Source organism: Sapajus apella, unplaced genomic scaffold (genome assembly GCF_009761245.1).
Source record: "Sapajus apella isolate SASKATOON/1434 unplaced genomic scaffold, GSC_monkey_1.0 scaffold36, whole genome shotgun sequence".
NCBI lineage: Eukaryota > Metazoa > Chordata > Mammalia > Primates > Cebidae > Sapajus > Sapajus apella.
Genome location: NW_022436976.1, coordinates 23,887,251 through 23,906,529, shown reverse-complemented (window position 1 = coordinate 23,906,529; position 19,279 = coordinate 23,887,251). Strand labels below are relative to the sequence as shown.

At 41.9% G+C, this 19,279-nt stretch overlaps 1 protein-coding gene across 15 annotated transcripts in view; it reads left to right on the top strand.

Moving 5' to 3' along the window:
- The window catches only part of PATJ (PATJ crumbs cell polarity complex component), a 395,978-nt gene that overhangs the window by 342,482 nt on the left and 34,217 nt on the right, over positions 1-19,279 (top strand). For all 15 annotated transcript variants that reach the window (XM_032296822.1, XM_032296813.1, XM_032296821.1 and 12 more), the window contains 4 exons: positions 6,675-6,758; positions 12,222-12,415; positions 14,745-14,892; positions 15,338-15,424. In XM_032296822.1, the coding sequence (XP_032152713.1) occupies positions 6,675-6,758; positions 12,222-12,415; positions 14,745-14,892; positions 15,338-15,424 (513 nt within the window). The remainder of the gene's footprint in view (positions 1-6,674; positions 6,759-12,221; positions 12,416-14,744; positions 14,893-15,337; positions 15,425-19,279) is intronic.

Genomic DNA, 19,279 nt, shown 5'->3' with positions numbered 1-19,279 from the left:
TGACAAATGGGCTGGGCGCGGTGGTGGCTCATACCTGTAATCCCAGCACTTTGGGAGGCTGAGGTGAGAGGATCGTTTGAGCCCAGAAGTTCAAGACCAGCTTGGGCAACAAGACAAAACAAAAAAATACCAAAAAAAAGCACAATTAGCTGGCTGTGGTGGCACATGCCTGTGGTCCCAGCATCTCAGGAGGCTGAGGTGGGAGGATTGCTTGACCCCAGGAGGCCAACTTTGCTGTGAGCTAAGGTCATGCTACTGCACTCCAGGCTGGGGAACAGAACAACACCCTGTCTCAAAAAAACAAAAAAGAATAACAAATGGAATTAAGAGAAGGACTCTGTTGGAGGTTGGGAGGGGGCCTATGTATCGTGCTTCTTGTAGTGCAAACCCCTAAATCATGTACCGGCACTAGCTAGTGAGATTTACAGATCATCGCCTCACCTCAGTAAGTCAAAGGTTTTGCCTTCTTCCACAAGTCGTCTTTTTGTTCACTCTCTATAAAATAATCAACTCATGCCCTCAAGGTTTCTGCTATGGAGCTGAGGTGACAATTTTTCAACAGAATTGATGCCATATGGAAAATCCCAAGCTAGCTTTTGGACAAGTGCAAAATCACATATTCAAAACAGATGAGAAGCTTGCTATCGTGGTGGGAGCGCAGGCTTTGGTGTAACAGTCCTGAGTTGGAATTTCATCTCTCCTAATTAGAAGCTGCAGAGACCTGGTCAAGTCTGAACCCTTATGAGCTTTCGTTTCCTCAGCTTTAAGTGGGACTAATGATACTGAATTTGAAGAGTTATCGTGAGGATTAAATGGGACAAATGGGAAGTGTGTAGCATCTCTGGCACATAGATGTAAAATAAATGAGAATGGGCAGGTGCTATTAAAAATATTACCTGGCTGGGTGTGGTGGCTCATGCCTATAAGCCCAGCACTTTGGGAGGCCGAAGGGGGTGGATTACTTGAGGCTAGGAGTTTGAGACCAGCCTGGCCACCACGGTGAAACCCCATCTCTACTAAAAATACAAAAATTAGCCAGATGTGGTGGCATGTGCCTATAGTCCCAGCTACATGGGAGACCAGGGCATAAGAATCACTTGAACCTGGGAGGTGGTGGTTGCAGTAAGCTGAGATCACACCATTGCACTCCTGCCTGGGCAAGAGAGAGAGACTGTGTTCAACCAAAAAAAAAACTAACAAACGCACACACACAAAAACCCTATCACTTCCTTACTGTGTGCTCACACTGTACATAAAGCCTTATTGGTAGATAATACTGTTAAGCCATCTAAAAAACTGAGCACTGGGGGCCAGGCGTGGTGGCTCATGCCTGTAATCCCAGCACTTTGGGAGGCCGAGGCGGGCGGATCATGAGGTCAGGAGTTCAAGACCAGCCTGGCCAACATGGTGAGACCCCTTCTCTAAAAATATAAAAATTAGCTGGGCACAATGATGCATGCCTGTCGTCCCAGCTACTCGGGAGGCTGAGGCAAGAGAATCACTTGAACCAAGGAAGCGGAGGTTGCAGTGAGCCAAGTTCACGACACTGCACTCCAGCCTGGCAACAGAGAAAGACTCCATCTCAAAAAAAAAAAAAAAAAAAAAAAAAAAAAAAAAAAAACCTGAGCCCTGGAGAGGTTAACAGTCTTCCCAAGGCCTACAGCCAGCAGAAACAGGGCCAAGGTTTAGACGAAAGAAGTCTGACTCCAGAAGCCTAGCTCATAATCCTTTGCCTCTATAGCCTGTCTTGAGAGTAAGCTAGCAAGCCACCTGAAGAGTGGGTTGATTCATGGACTGCTTTTGGGATAGATGAGTTTTAGGAATCACTGGTATTTGTAGACTGGAGTCACTGAGGTCTTGATTTGGAATGTTATTTACATATGCAGAGATAGGAAGGGAGGGCTGGTGGGGAAGAAGGCAGAGCTGCAGTTTTGCCTGAATAATTCAGGAGTGTTAGAATTTACGATATCCAATGATGAGATAAGCATCATATGCATAATCAATACCTTGTTTTTAATTTAATAAAGGTCAGTCTTGGCCAGGCACAGTGGCTCACACCCGTAATCCCAGCACTTTGGGAGGCCAAGGTAGGCAGATTACAAGGTCAGGAGTTCAAGACCAGCCTGACCAACATGGTGAAACCCCATCTCTACTAAAAATACAAAAATTAGCAGGGTGTGGTGGCTCATGCCTGTAACCCCAGCTACTTGGAAGGCTGAGGCAAGAGAATTGCTTGAACCTGGGAGGCGGAGGTTGCAATGAGCCAAGATCAAGCCACTGCACTCCAGCCTGGGCAGCAGAGTGAGATTCTGTCTCAAAAAAAAAAAAAAAGTATTTTAATGACCTATTATTTCATCTGTTCACAAAATAAATACCTAAAATATCCCAACCCACTGTCTTTTTTACTCTTCTGTTCCACTCTCTGAACTACACGTTTTAAAACATGAATCATTTTTTTTAAAAATTCACCAGCCCACATTTCTAACTTAGCTCTTGGTCCCCACCTTTTACATCTCACCCCCAGTTAGTGCAACTAGCCAGAACCACAGCTTCATAGACTACAGGGGCACCCAGTAAGAAATGTGGCATTTTTTTCCCCCTAAATACACTAGATAAATTAAACAAAAAACTAACAAAAAGAAACATGGCCCTTTTCTATTAACAGATAACAGTGCCTCATGTTTTCTTGTATCTTCATTTTATTTTTATTTTTTTATTTTTTTGAGATAGTCTCACTCTGTCTTGCCCAGGCTGGAGTGTGGCATGAGCTCAGCTCACTGCAGCCTCTGCCTCCCGGGTTCAAGTGATTCTCCTGTCTCAGCCTCCTGAATAGCTGGGACTACAGGCAAGTACCACCACACCCAGCTACTTTTGTATTTTTAGTAGAGACAAGATTTCACCATGTTGGCCAGGCTGGTCTCAAACTTCTGGCCTCAGTTGATCCATCCACCTCAGGTGATCCACCCACCTTGGCCTCCCAAAGTGCTGGGATTATAGATATGAGCCACTACTCCCAACCTTCACTAATAACTTTAAGAGAAATTACAGTAGCCGTCAAACAAAAAGAAATAAATAAATGAAGAGTTTTACATACAGAAAGACTTCCGCGCTAAAAATGGATCATTTGCAGTGAGTTTGGCATTTGAAACTATTAACGTATTATTCCTTTATGGTCATTGCCATCCTTTATGTAGCACCACAAAGTATCTAAGAATTTTTAATTTAGACCACTTTTATGGACCAAAAACTCCAAGGGGGTCTTTTCTTTCTTTTGAGTATGAGTGAACAGAAATTTCCTATTTACCTTTTATAATGTTTCAAGATCAAAGGAGTTTTTGCTGAAAACCAAGCTTTGTAAAATCCATGCATAGTCCAAGTTTAGTGTGTGACTCTCTCAATCCAGTGAAGACAGGGTATTTGGGCACCAAACTTTGAAAACCAGCATCATTACAGGGTACTACCAGGAATCTGCATTAGTTTCTCCTCATACTACCTTAATACAAATGACCTTTATTAGGATCTCATTAGTATCTCTGGGATCACTGCAAGCCACTGACCCCACAAGTTTCCTCCAAATCATTCCCCTGAAATAGTTCAGAGAAACAAACTCTTGGCAGTGTAAATGCTCCCTGGGTCTGGAAATTTCATATGTCAGAGTTAAAACAAAGAATGGTCCAAAATCCATTCCTGGTACAGAATCTGAAACGTAAATTGTCTGGATCCAGAAACTTTTCCTGGCTCTTGGGGGCTGCCTCTCTAATTGCTACAGTAAAGAATGTTTTCAGAACTGTATAGCGATAAAATGAAAGTACTGTATTTAGTATTGTAAAAATATTGGAACCCAGATGGGTTATCTAGTTATAGACTTCTCGTTTTCTTTTACTGTTTCTCTATTGTGGAATTTGTATAGAAACCTTTTTTTGGTTGTTTTCTGTTGTCGTTTTTGTTTTTGAAAGAAAGTAAACCTGGAGCTATAGGACGTGCCTGTAGTCCCAGCTCCCAGGATGAGGCAGGAGAATCGCTTGAGCCCAACATTTTTGGGAAACATAGTGAGACTCCTTCTCTTTTTTTTTTTTTTTTGAGACGGAGTTTCACTCTTGTTACCCAGGCTGGAGTGCAATGGCACGATCTCGGCTCACCGCAGCCTCCGCCTCCTGGGTTCAGGCAATTCCCCTGCCTCAGCCTCCTGAGTAGCTGGGATTACAGGCATGCGCCACCATGCCCAGCTAATGTTTTTGTATTTTTAGTAGAGACGGGGTTTCACCATGTTGACCAGGATGGTCTCGATCTCTTGACCTCGTGATCCACCCGCCTCGGCCTCCCAAAGTGCTGGGATTACAGGCTTGAGCCACCGCGCCCGGCCGGCGAGACTCCTTCTCTTTAAAGACAAAAAAAAATGACTGGGCACAGCGGCTCATACCTATAATCCTAGCACTTTGGGAGGCCAAGACAAAAGGATTATTTGAGCCCAGGAGTTTGAGACCAGCCTGGGCAACATAGTGAGACCCTGTCTCTACTTAAAAAAAAAAAAAAAAAAATTGGCCAGCCATGGTTGTGCATACGTATATTCCCAGCTACTTGGACGGCCGAGGCAGGAGGATCACCTGACCCTGGGAGGTTGAGGCTGCAGTGAGCTATGATTGAGCCACTGCACTCCAGCCTGGGCAACAAAGTGGGATGCTATATCAAAAGTTTTTTTTTTAAATTAAAAAGCAAACAAGCATAGTTTGGGGTGTGTGTTTGTGTGTGTCTATTTTGTCTATCTTGTCATATTTTTGCAAGAAATATTCATTTTTTTACTTCATATGAACTTAATTCTGAGACTCCATACTTCTGGGCTAAAGTGAAATTCAACTTCAGCCATTTTGGTGGCTCTTTAACTTCAAAGGGTCCCAACCAAGCACCCAGACATTGGTGACACCCTTATGGTCATTGCTGTCAGCACTGCCTGCTCATCATCAAGCCTGTCCTTGCCTAAGCCTATAAGATCTCTCAAGTCCAGAAGTCCTGCCACTTGACTTCTTTCATGGCTGGAGTCCTATAGGTGTCAGCCTCTACGGTCTGGCAGGTATCAGAGGTGTCAGCCCTTAACCATTGCCAGCAGGGTCTTAAAACCTGCGTGTGTGCACTGGGGGCAGGGAATAGGAGGACCCTGGGCACTGCTGGACTCAAATCCCTATTGTGGGACCCACAGACCTCTGTTTCTAATCTCCACTCAAAAGCTGTGTCCCTCGGTCGGGTGTGGTAGCTCACACCGGTAATTGCAGCACTTTGGGAGGCTGAGGCGGGCGGATCACCTGAGGTCAGGAGTTCAAGACCAGCCTGGCCAACATGGCAAAACTTGTCTCTACTAAAAAAATACGAAAATTAGCCGGGTGTGGTGGCACATGCCTGTAATCCCAGCTACTCGCGAGGCTGAGGCAGGAGAATCACTTGAACCTGGGAGGCAGATGCTGCAGTGAGCCGAAATTACGCCAATGCACTCCAGCCTGGGCAAAAGAGCAAGACTCTGTCTCAAGAAAAAAACAAACAAAAAAAAACCTGTGTCCCTCTCCCAGCAGCCCTCCAAGACACGTATCATAATTATCATAATCCATTCAGTGCCCTTTGGGTCTATTAAAAACAGAAAGAGCCAATGTCTTCTGGTTGCTTCAGGTTTCTGCTCTACAAAAATCTCTAAGGCAAAGCACTGCAAAGCTTGACTACTTGCTCTACAGGAGGGGGATGAGGGAAAAAGAAAGTGGACAAACTCAATTTAATATTTTTAGGATAGTCTCTCATCAAAATATATAATTGTTTGGGTATATAAATGTGACTTGTCTAGAGAGATCCTTGGAAGCTGGGAGTAATGATTGTCTCTAGCTAGAGGGGCTGAGTCTGGGTGGGAGGCAGCCTGTTTTTGTACCTTGCAATACCTGTAGTGGTATTGCTTGAATCCAATACATGGATACATGTCATTTTTATGATGATAACATCTTTAGGTTATGAATCTGAAGAGATACAAATTATTTTTTAATTCATTAACTAGGAAACACTTTTCCCAACCAAGGCTTGCCTACAGTAGATATTGTCGTTCTAACTTTATGGCTCAGATTGCTGAGTTCAGAGGAATTAATTGCCCAAGATTACAAGAAAGCAGAGTCCAGATTCGAACCCAGAGCTGTTTTACACTTGGGCCCATGAATGCTCTTTCTCCTACTCCTGTTTTCCTCTCCTACAAGACCCATTCATTCCACTAAGTTCCTTTCTTTTATTGCCCAAGTAATAAGGCCTGGCAAAATCCCCTTTACCAGGCCACACAGCTATACCAAATCCTTGAATACCCGTAAATACCTGAAACCGTGTTTCAAAATACACTATAAAATGTAAATAAGAATGACACATAGTTCACCTCAAGTTCATACAAAGCAGCAATGTACAGGGTTAACAGTAAAATACATGGAAGACATTTAACCTGAAATGTTAGGCAAAGCCAGTTTTAAAGGAATGAAATAATAACCTTAGGAAAATTTAATTATACTTCTGAATACATCATAACTGTATATTGTTTATCTTTATGTCAGATAAAATATAATGTTATTAACAAATAGAAAATTATGGGTTGCTGCCTATTGGTTGTTTGCTTAAGGAAGCATTTGGATTGTTGAAAATTAATAAGATTTTCTTTTTTATAGAATGCTATAGTTATCCATGAAGTATATGAAGAAGGCGCAGCAGCCAGAGATGGAAGACTTTGGGCTGGTGACCAGATATTAGAGGTATATGATTTTGAATTTTATTTTATATCAGTAAATATGGTTCCTTTCCTAATCTTGATCCACAAAGTGAATTTATCTTTCTACTCAACTATATCTTCACTGATTTCTCTACCATTTAACAAGATATATACCATATTCTTTTTTTCTTCAATGTCCATTGTACAGTGGTCTAGAATCATGACAGGTGTCAATCTACATTTGTCTCTGAAAGCTTTTTTTAACTAAAAGGAAAAATACAACTATGGCTCTATTATTTTAATATCAAATGAGACTATATAATATTGCAAATTTTTTGCCTCTTCATTATACCCTACTCAATTCCTCCTAAAAACACATGCATATAGACACATACATACGCATAAATACCTGATATTTTAAAGATTTTGTGGCAGCTTAAATAGGATTTTCTTTTTTTTTTTTTTTTTTTTTTTTTTTGAGACAAAGTCTCACTCTGTCGCCCAGGCTGGAGTGCAATGGTGTGATCTCAGCTCACTGCAACCTCCGCCTCCCGGGTTCAAGCAATTCTCCTGCCTCAGCCTCCTGAGTAACTGGGATTACAAGTGCAAACCACCACACTCAGCTAATATTTGTATTTTTAGTAGAGATGGGGTTTCACCATGTTGATCAGGCTGGCCTCAAACTCTTGACCTCATGATCCACCCACCTCGGCCTCCTAAAGTGCTGGGATTACAGGCGTGAGCCACTTTGCCCGGCCAATATTTTCTTAATTTTAATAAATCTTTATGCAAAATGGAAGTTCATGCCTTGCCATCAATGTTTTCAAGTTGATAAAAATGTAAAATCCTCTCTCCTTAGGAGGAATATGATGCTTACTAAAAATTGAAATGTTTAACTTTTTCAAATTGACTCTCATTTAGCAAAGTTGTTAAAGCCTTTTAAAAAGTACCAAAGCAGGCAGTGTCTGCTCTATGGAATGGCTGAACGGGAAGCCGATGCCAGGCCTTCTGCTAGGTGGAATGAAAGAGCTTTCTCGATGGTGTGAAACCTTTAGGCGGCATTTATTTTTTCATTGGATGAACTTAATTGAATAGTTAGCATTTTATGGTGGCCATGTGCATTTTTTGCTTTGCAACTTTAATATAGCACATTATGAATGACATCATAGAATTTTAATTTTCCCTTTGGTGGTTCATTTCTGCCTCCCAAGATGAAACTGGAGATATAATTAAGGGCAGGAAACATAGGCGAGAAGGGGTTAAAGGAGAGGCTAAGCTGTTTGCAAATTAAATTCAGCCCAAGTTACGGGATTTCTCTGCAGGCCTTTACTGTGTTTCATCATTGGATTAAGGCATATTCCCAGTACATTAACTAAGGTACAAGTGTATGAGGTTAGAAAAATAAGCAAGACCTCTCTGGGAATTGGCTTGACTGCCTTAGCATACAACGTGGTTTTTTAGTGATCAGGAGTTTGAGATTTCTTTGTTTTTCCCTCCCTAGATTTTCAGATCAATTGGTATTATCATAATTGGCTTTTTAAGATGAATAGATTAAATATTTAAAATGGCATAGATACACATATGCCTTGATACATACATGAATTGTAAATCCACAGATTTTAATGGTCACTTGAAACTAAATCTAATATGTTCATTATCTTGAATGTGGTGATGCCTCACAGGTATAAATACACATCTGGTAAAATCTATCAAATTGTACAGTTTAAATTTGTGCATTTATTTTATATCAATTATATCTCAATAAGGATTTTTTTTTTTTTTTTTTGAGACGGAGTTTCGCTCTTGTTACCCAGGCTGGAGTGCAATGGCGCGATCTCGGCTCACCGCAACCTCCGCCTCCTGGGTTCAAGCAATTCTCCTGCCTCAGCCTTCCCGAGTAGCTGGGACTACAGGCATGCACCACCATGCCCAGCTAATTTTTGTATTTTTGGTAGAGACGGGGTTTCACCATGTTGACCAGGACGGTCTCGATCCCTTGACCTCGTGATCCACCCGCCTCGGCCTCCCAAAGTGCTGGGATTATAGGCGTGAGCCACCGCGCCCGGCCATCTCAATAAGGATTTTTAAAAAATGGTTTCTGTTTGTATTAGATAGACCACCTGTAGCCGCTCTCATCTATAAAGTATGTTCAAGTCCAAGTGAATACCCGCTAAAGGTTAACATTAATACAGCAAATTTGTTTTAAGTGGAAGGAGAATTGTACAAATCAAGTTAACAGTTTCCTGGCAACTGGCAAAATTATGTTATCTCTTCTGAATGGATGCCTATACTGCTCATTAAAGATGGCCAATACAGGTTCCTCTCTTACCTCAGACAAGGTCTAGCTTGTGAGAGTCTAGCACGTGTTTAACTAAGAAATACAGCTCTCAATTTGGTCAAGGGACATGTTTCCTTTCTAAACAGCTTTCTACTCCACATTGAACTGGTTCTGGTTGTGGCTGATGACTAGAAATGTGTGACAATGCAGCGGCAGCCGGTGACCCCAGAAGGCCTTGAGAAGACAGGCCTGTTTTCATGGGATATTTTGAGATCATGAAACAAGGCTTTTCCAAACAGTGCCCTTTCCACTCATGAAAGTCCTCTGCATTCTACAAGTTGGCCTTTCACGGTTTTAATACTATTCTGATGTTAAGGTTAGGACAAGCCAGATTTTGCTTCCAAAGATAGAGTCAAATAATGTTTTGGCATGGCAAGATTTATGATTCTGTTAATAGGATGAACATGAGCTGTGTCTTCTTTCTGGTTCTCCTTTTAGGCCAGTTCCTTCTGGTACCCTCCCTGCTCCCCCATCCCCACCCCTAGTGCCATTATCCCCTCTATTTTGATGCAAGTGTGAGCAGAAGAGAGTAGAGAGTTAATGCCCGAGTTTCCCTATGCAGTAAAATACTGAGGAGCTGCTGCACTAGCTTTGCTACTCTTTCCTTCTCAAGCACTGGGTTCACCCTCTTTCCCACATGGCCATTCTATCCAAGGGATGTGGCATGCTCCCTTGACACATGGGTCTTCCTGGAGCCTTCCTTCCCAAATAGGAAGCCCTGCTATTTCCACCCTCCTCTTCTACAATCAATATTCTAAATAATGCATACTATGCTTCTGTAAGGCACTTACATAATACATCTCTCGGCCGGGCGCGGTGGCTCAAGCCTGTAATCCCAGTACTTAGGGAGGCCGAGGCGGGTGGATCACGAGGTCAAGAGATCGAAACCATCCTGGTCAACATGGTGAAACCCCGTCTCTACTAAAAATACAAAAAATTAGCTGGGCATGGTGGCGCGTGCCTGTAATCCCAGCTACTCAGGAGGCTGAGGCAGGAGAATTGCCTGAACCCAGGAGGCGGAGGTTGCGGTGAGCCGAGATCGCGCCATTGCACTCCAGCCTGGGTAACAAGAGTGAAACTCCGTCTCAAAAAAAAAAAAAAAAAAATAATAATAATAATAATAATAATACATCTCTCTGCAATATTCTAGCCACATCATGATATTTCTATCATGATTATTGACACATTTAGTGGTATCTCCTGATTTGCAGAGGAGCAAATGGAAACTGTGATCTTAGATCACTTCCATCTGAGCAGACACCATCATGCTGGAATTTAATAGAAATTGCTTTGTAATATTACAGCTTAATGGCAATGCTTTTAATTAAAAGTATATTTGTTAGGGCCTTTCAAAAGGTATTTAGAGGCTTAGAAAGCTCACCTTCAATCCATGGAGGTAACTTTTTTTTAATTGAGTAACAGAAGAGGTCTTGTGTGCCATCTATTGGAATACAGGAAAATAATCAGCTCAGACCACATTTTTCCTCTTTGTGTTTCATTCATAGACAATGAAAACGTATTCACTGGCTTAAAGTAGCAGTGAATGATCATGCTGAGAGGAAAAACAGCCTTGACTAACGTTACTTCAATTCCTTGTAAAATACCAACTTCTAATTTACATTGAACATAACTGTGCGAAGCCCTGTGCTGAATGATTCATGACACTAAGTACATATGGTTATCTCTAAGTCATAGATGACATGGCAAAATTTTGGCTTAAGTAATTTACACAGAGTTTCGTATAGCCAGTAAGTCCAAATCAGCGCTCAAACCGAAGTGCATCCATGTCCAAAACCCATGTTCTTTACCACCGTTTTTCTGGATGTAGCTCATCTAAGTGAACACGCAAGCCACCAAGATATACTAGAAAAGAAACAGCAGCTTTTAAACACCTTCTTGGCTCACACAATCAGCTTTTAATGACAGTTCAAAAGTCACCTTCTCCAAGAAGGTTCATCCTTCCTTTCTCTTTTCCCCATAACCATTCTTTATGCCACTGGTCCTTAGTCTTTAGAATATTAGAATTAAAAAAGCCTTAGGGGCCGGGTGTGGTGGCTCACATCTATAATCCCAGCACTTTGGGAAGCCAAGGTGGGCAGATCACGAGGTTAGGAGTTGGAGACCACTCTGGCCAACATAGTGAAACCCCATCTCTACTAAAAATACAAAAAATTAGCCAGGCATGATGGTGTGCACCTGTAATCCCAGCTACTCAGGAGGCTGAGGCAGGAGAATCGTGTGAACCTGGTAGGCAGAGGTTGCAATGAGCTGAGATCGTGCCACTGCACTCCCACCCAGGTAACAGTGCGAGACTTCATCTCAAAAGAAAAAAAAAAAGAGAGAGAGAGACAACCAGATTCCAATGGGAAATTTCAGGGAGTCTTGGATGCTGTTGGAAATACTGGTCTCTCATCTCCTTCTGCGCTTGTTAGGAAGCAGTTGTGACATGAGCAAATAAGAGCGAAGATGTCAGCCAGGCATGGTGGCTCATGCCTGTAATCCCAGCACTTTGAAAGGCCAAGGCAGGAGGATCACCCGAGCCCCGGAGTTTGAAGCCAGCCTGGGCAATATGGCAAGACCTCATCTCTACAAAAAATTTAAAAATTAGCTAACATGGTGGCACACACATGCGATCCCAGATACTCAGGAGACTGAGGGGGAAGGATCGCTTGAGCCTGGGAAGTCAAGGAAGCAGTAAGCCCAGTATTCATGCCACTGCATTCCAACCTGGCCAACAGAGTGAGACCCTATCTAAAAAAATAAATAAATAATCAAAGATGTCAAATCCAATAAGCAACTGAATCTAAAAATGCTGACTAAACACTAACATTTCTTTCCCTTTGATCTCAATTAAATGAGCTAGTTAATTCCCTGCGTGCACACACTCTCTTCTCTCTCTTTTTCATTGATTTCAAGTAAAGTTCATAGCTATGTGAAATTGCATTATCATGTATCCACCCTCTGTGTGCTTATGGGGTAGGATATTTTAAGGGCCGCCTTCTTTACATTCAAAGCAGCTCGTACTGCTCGTGGTCACTACCTGTTTGCTTTGAGAGTGGCTGGAAATTTCTAGAGACTCTTGACTGGGTAGATCAAGGAGATTCAGCAGACAGAGCAGGCAGAGGCCTCTGCCATCAGCAGCTCATCTCAAAATGCCCATTGTTCCAGGTTAATGGGGTTGACCTGAGGAACTCCAGCCACGAAGAAGCCATCACAGCCCTGAGGCAGACCCCGCAGAAGGTGCGGCTGGTGGTGTATAGAGATGAGGCACACTACCGAGATGAGGAGAACTTGGAGGTTTTCCCTGTGGATCTGCAGAAGAAAGCTGGCCGCGGCCTGGGCCTGAGCATCGCTGGGAAACGGTAAAGCCGTCCTGTGCAAGTCAGGATCTGCCTTTTTGATCCAGAGCTCTGGGGACTGATGCCAGTGAACGCTGAAAGAGAAACCTTCATGTAAACTAGCGATGGGATTTCTAAAACTAAGATGTTTATGAATATTTGACAACATGGGTCATATTTTCGAGCAAGGTCTTACCAAAAAAATTGTCATATCAAGATAGAACTCCAGGCCCAATCAACCCAGACTATTACTCTTTCGTATAGAGTACAAACAGCTAGAAGGTTCTTTCACTTGGAATTACTAGGATCTGAGTTTTGCAGAGGTTAAAGTAACCATACCCAAAAAATAACTAGTGTCAAGGACATTTATCCCATGTTGGGTCAAGAACATTGCTTTGACATGGAAATTAACATGGAAAGTTGCTTTGTGTCATACTATGTTAATTTCACACTATGTTAAGACTAGTTGAGTAAACATAGTTAAGAGACAAACATAATTCTTCATGATAGTGGTTTTCTATTGAGAAAAATGTCTTTTTTGCAATCTGGGAGTTGACAAAAAAAAAAAAACAAAATGTCCTGCTGGGCACAGTAGCCTGTACCTATTGTCCCAGCTATGTGGGAAGATCACTTGAGGCCAGGAGTTCAAGGCCATAGTGTACTACGATCGTGCCTGTGAATAGCCACTGCACTTGAGCCTCTTGGGAAATGTAACAAGACTCCATCTGTAAATTAAAAAAAAAAAAAAGAAAGAAAGAAAGAAAAGGAAAAAAGAAAGATGTCCCCAAAGTAATATTTTGCAACAAAAATATAGGTAGGTAGATCCTAATGGCCAGGCTGCTCTTTTGAAATATATGTTGCATAGACCAGGCATAGTGGCTCGCGTCTGTAATCCCAGCATTTTGGGAGGCTGAGGTGGGAGGATTGCTTGAGGTGAGGAGTTCAAGATCAGCCTGGCAACATAGTAAGACTTGTCTCTCAAAAAATTTTTAAATAAAGAAAAATGGGCCGGGCGCGGTGGCTCAAGCCTGTAATCCCAGCACTTTGGGAGGCCGAGGCGGGTGGATCACAAGGTCAAGAGATCGAGACCATCCTGGTCAACATGGTGAAACCCCGTCTCTACTAAAAATACAAAAAATTAGCTGGGCATGGTGGTGCACGCCTGTAATCCCAGCTACTCAGGAGGCTGAGGCAGGAGAATTGCCTGAACCCAGGAGGCGGAGGTTGCGGTGAGCCGAGATCGCGCCATTGCACTCCAGCCTGGGTAACAAGAGCGAAACTCCGTCTCAAAAAAAAAAAAAAGAAAAATGAAGTCTATACTGCTTAACAGTAGTTTGTTCCAGGATAATATTACTAAGTTTCTCTTGCAGTGAATTGGAAAGGTAAGTAATAGCTTGAAGCGAAGTCTAGCTTCCATGGTTTACCGGCTTTTAGGTATCTAGTATGTATTAATCCCAACAGGGCTATAGGATTTCCAGATAATGCCCTAATATGGCCTTAAAATATATCAATCATCTTGTTAAGAAAGAAATCAAGTTGGTTTTATGCATGTTATGTTATATGCCCTCACAGACCTATGGTGACTAGCCTAATGCTTTTGTCCTCAGGCCAAGCCGTTATTAAAATAAAAATATTAGCTACAATTTTTGAGTGCAGATTTTGGATCGAGTATTGTGCTGTCATAATCTCATTTTTTACTTCAGCACCATAAAACCATCACTCTGAAAATGCACTACCAAACAAAAAAAGCTGCGTCTCTTGCATTTCTAAACAAAAATCAGCACACATCTGGGTGCAGAGCAACTGACAGAGCCAGTGTTGAAGTTTGCTTTCTTGTTTTGACACATACGTGTACCTGGGGCAATTTCATTTAGAGTAATGGTTTTTGCTTTTAGTGAACATCAATATTTCAGGTTGAGTTTATAAGGAACATTTACATTCCTTAGCACAAAAACTTGCAGTGTAAAGGATGAGATGTTTAGTTCTCCAAAGTCACAATTTTCTTTGACTAACGATTCCATCACCAGGACTTTGTCTTTAAGATATACTTACAGGTATTCATTGCTTATTGTTTGCAATAGTTAAAGAATGGGAATCACCTGTATGTTTATCAGTAAGCTACCAGTAAGTGAAATTATGAAACATCATAGAATAGTATGTAGCCATTTAAAAGATGAGGATGCTCCAAGTGCCAATAAAGACAAACTGCCAAGGTATGGAAAAAAAAAAAAGGAAAACAGAACTGGAAGAAAAAAGGAGTATATGTGTGTGTGTCCTGTCACAGACACACATATGTATTATGCGTGGAAATATTAGGTTGTGCCAATACTGCACTGCTGTATGGTGTTAACAGAAATGGAAGCGGAGTGTTTATTTCTGACATCGTGAAAGGCGGAGCCGCAGACTTGGATGGGAGATTGATTCAGGGAGATCAGATCTTATCTGTGAATGGAGAGGACATGAGAAATGCCTCACAGGAGACAGTGGCCACCATCCTCAAGGTGAGTTGCTAGGCTGCTTTTTACCCAGCCGGCACAACTGAAGTCTAGTGGGAACCGTTCCAGTCTGGCTTGATTGTAAAATGGGTTGGATGATGCTAACTCTAGGTTTTACTAGAAATTTAATCTCTGATTATTTTAAATGAGCAGGAATAGCTTTAAAAGAAAGTTCTGTTAACTCACAGAATTAAAGGGAACCTGCTTTGGGATTTCACAAGGAAGTTTTTCATACTTGTGAAAATTCTGAGAATCCATGATTGTTCTCTAAATGCGTTTGATGAGATGTGCTCTCCAGAAGCCACAGAATTCATCCCCCTCTCTCTAGGGCTATGCCTGTTGCTTTCATTACCCTTTTATAATATGTAGCTGTAGGGAGAGGTTCTGTTATGATATTTCAGAACATAAATGCTACTACTTTTCATTTCTATTCTTTTCTTGCCTTTCCAAGTGTGCTCAAGGGCTTGTGCAGATAGAGATTGGAAGACTCCGAGCTGGTTCCTGGACCTCCGCAAGGAAGACGTCACAGAACACTCAGGTTGTCGATGGCTTCGCATCAGACTGACTCACTCTTCTGCCTCCATTGGGAGAAAGTTTCCCATTTAATAAATGATTGTTTGGAAACAGTATCTAATGTACAGCATATTCACAGCACCAAGTTTAGTGAGTTTTCTTTTTTTTTTTTTTTTTTGAGACGGAGTTTCACTCTTGTTACCCAGACTGGAGTGCAATGGCGCGATCTCCGCTCACCGCAACCTCCGCCTCCTGGGCTCAGGCAATTCTCCTGCCTCAGCCTCCTGAGTAGCTGGGATTACAGGCACGCGCCACCATGCCCAGCTAATGTTTTGTATTTTTAGTAGAGACAGGGTTTCACCATGTTGACCAGGATGGTCTCGATTTCTTGACCTTGTGATCCACCCGCCTTGGCCTCCCACAGTGCTGGGATTACAGGCTTGAGCCACCGCGCCCGACCGAATTTTCATGTGTTTGAAATAAAAATGAAAGGTGGGATAGAAACTCATTAATCCCTAGATTTTTCTTTCCTTTATTGCTTGCAAATGTTTTCTTAGAACAATTTTTCTCTCTCACTATTAGTTCTACATTGCCCATGCCCGCATGTACACAGCTGTGTTTATTTTAAAAAAAAAAAAAAAAGAGGCAACATCTGGTGGCAATTTGACCCTCATTAGCACAACATTGTTGTATTCATTCAATTAAATATTGCTATAAAGTTAACTTGCGACTAGCCACTCACACATGCTGAGGGCAATTAATGGCATATTCCTAGGAGAACCAAGTGTGGGGGTTTTTGCTGTGGGAGGGAGGCCTTAGTGGGTGATATTTTGTGGGTTAGCAAACATCTTATATTTATTTGCAAGGCTGATGTAAGTGCCATTTTTTTTTTTTTAGCAAAGTATGTTTCACCATATATTTTTTTTCATTGTAATGGCTGACAAAATCAAGATGGTAGAGTATGTGGTTAGTCCCATGTGGCACATAATGAGACTATAGAAACTTATATGTGACCCCTTAGTCTCCTCTCTGGGTTATGGATAGGCTGCCTTAGTTTTGAGGTCAAAAGCATGACTTCTGGTCCCCTCCCTGGTTGCCTTACTTTTGAAGCCCCTCCAAGGTCTTTGCTCAGAAGGTGCTCTGATCTTACAGTTAGCACACAGGCACTTCTGGAAAGCTATTAGCTGCCTCCTGTTCCTCACTGGTGTTAGAAAATGAGTGAGGAAGATACCATTGTTCAGATAGGATTACAGACTAGCTGGCTTGTCTTAGGGAACCTTCAAAGCAGTCAAACCCAATAAACACCATATTGAGTTTGAAACCTTTTCTTTTTTTTCCATTTCTGGCTTACATAATGGGCAGCAAATATCTAAGACACAGTGCTGCGGTAGGATTCCATGAGTGAATAGTTAGTGATGACATTGACCAGACTTAACGAACAAAACAGTTGTGTAGCCAGGCTTCTTCCTTAATGGAAGACTCATCTTTGTTGAATTATTTCTTTAAAGCCTTATTGTATACAGAAGATTAGAAAGAAGCTATTCAGAGGAGGTTCCATTGAATCTCACTCCAAATGGAGTCTGGGGAAAAGAAAGAAAAGGTATCTCAGGGAAACTAGCATACATAAAGGCACAGAGAGGTAACAGGAGTTTGTGTGATATAAGGAAAGTTTGGACTGATCAGTAGGTAAGGTAGTAGGTAGACCTGGGTTTCTGTCCTTCTTGAGCAATGCATGAGAGCGTCTTCATAATTTTTTTTTTTTTTTTTTGAGACGGAGTCTCACTCTGTTGCCCAGGCTGGAGTGCAATGGCGCGATCTCGGCTCACTGCAACCTCTGCCTCCCGGGTTCAAGAGAGTCTCCTGCTTCAGCTTCTTGAGTAGCTGGAACTACAGGCACCTGCCACCACATCCAGCAATTTTTGTATTTTCAGTAGAGACAGGGTTTCACCATGTTGTCAGACTGGTCTCGAACTCCTGATCTCAGGTGATCCACCCTCCTCGGCCTCCCAAAGTGCTGGGATTACAGGCCTGAGGTACTGTGCCTGGCTGCATCTTGATAATTTTTAAGTTCACACTCCAGTTAAAGACAGAACTACCAAATTTAGAAGCTATATCATTAAATGTCCAAAAAAGGAAAAACTATCATCACCACTTACCTGGTATATGAATGTGAGCCGTCATATTTCGGAAACCTGGGACAAAGTATCAAGCACTTTGCCCTAATCTTCTTGCACAGAATTTTAATTTCAGAGGGCAGAAGTTTAATTCAATTTTTAAAAGCAATAAATGTATCATCACCTGTGTTTAGAATTATGGGTGACATATAAGAGTTTGCCCTATTTGGCTAATTAGAAGAAGGCTGGTAGCCAACTGTGAAAAGGAAATGTCTTCCTTTGATTTGCAGTAGGTTTGAAGGTCTCTTTAAAAATAAAAAAAATTTAAAAAAAAGGAAATGTCTTCCCATCATCATGTGCTGAAGACTGTGACCCTGGTGGATAAAAACAAAATTCCATTGCCAAACATTTTTACATCCTGACCCACTGAAAAAATCAGGATCTTGTAGGAACACAGGAGCAGTTACAAAATAGGGAGATCAATGCTTTCTTTTGAGGGCCAAGTACAATCAGCTGTTGATTTAATTCATAGAAAGTGAGTTCACTAAGAGAGAAATAACTTCTAGCTTTGGGGCCACCAAGCATCCTTTTTTTAAAAAAAGTGAATTTTCCCACAAACCAGGAAGAAAAAATTTCCTTACTCCTCAGGGGAAAAAACACTTGCAAGATATTTTCCTCAGGCAACTAAGGGAACACAGCCAGGCAAAGTGTATGTTTATAAAGATCTTGGGGCTGGGCTAGGTGGCACACGCCTGTAATCCCAGCACCTTGGAAGGTCAAAGTGGGCAGATTACTTGAGGACAGGAATTCAAGACCAGCCTGGCCAAAGAGCCTGGTGAAACCCCGTCTCTACTAAAAATACAAAAATTAGCCTGGTATGGTGCCAGGCACCTGTAAACCCAGCTACTTGGGAGGCTAAGGTAGGAGAATCACTTGAACCTGGGAGGCGGAGGTTGCAGTGACCTGAAATTGCACCACTGCACTATAATAGCCTGGGCAACAGAGGGAGACTGCTTCCAGAAAATACAATACAATACAGTACAGTACAATACAGCACAATACAATACAATACAATACAATACAATACAGTACAATACAGTACAGTACAATACAATACAATACAATACAATACAATACAATACAATACAATACAATACAATACAATGCAGGTCTTGGCAAACACATAATTCTGAATTTTTTTTTTTTTTTTTTTTTTTTTTTTTGAGATGGAGTCTTGCTCCGTCACCCAGGCTGCAGTGCAATGGCACGATCTTTGCTCATTGCAACCTCCACCTCCCAGGTTCAAGCAATTCTCCTGCCTCAGCTGTCTGAGTAGCTGGGACTACAGGCATGCGCCACCATGCCAAGCCTATTTTTGTATTTTTAGTAGAGATGGAATTTCATCATACTGGCCAGGCTGATCTCAAACTCCTGACCTCAGGTGATCCACCTTCCTCGGCCTCCCAAAGTGCCGGGATTACAGTCGTGAGCCACCGTGCCCGGCTATTCTGAAATTTTTTTAAGGCAAAATTATAATATGCTGTACTTCCTCAGTTCTGATTAGTTGTCTATTATAGTACCATTTATTTAAATCATATCCTTTAAGGAAAAATATACAAACACTTCTTTAAATGTGTATAGCCACTGTGAAGTATACTCAGATCTGCAGCTTACTTTGAAATAAATTTTTTTTAAAAAAGAGGCGGGGGCGTGGTAGCTCACGCCTGTAATCCAAGCACTTTGGAGGCTAAGGCGGGAGGATCACC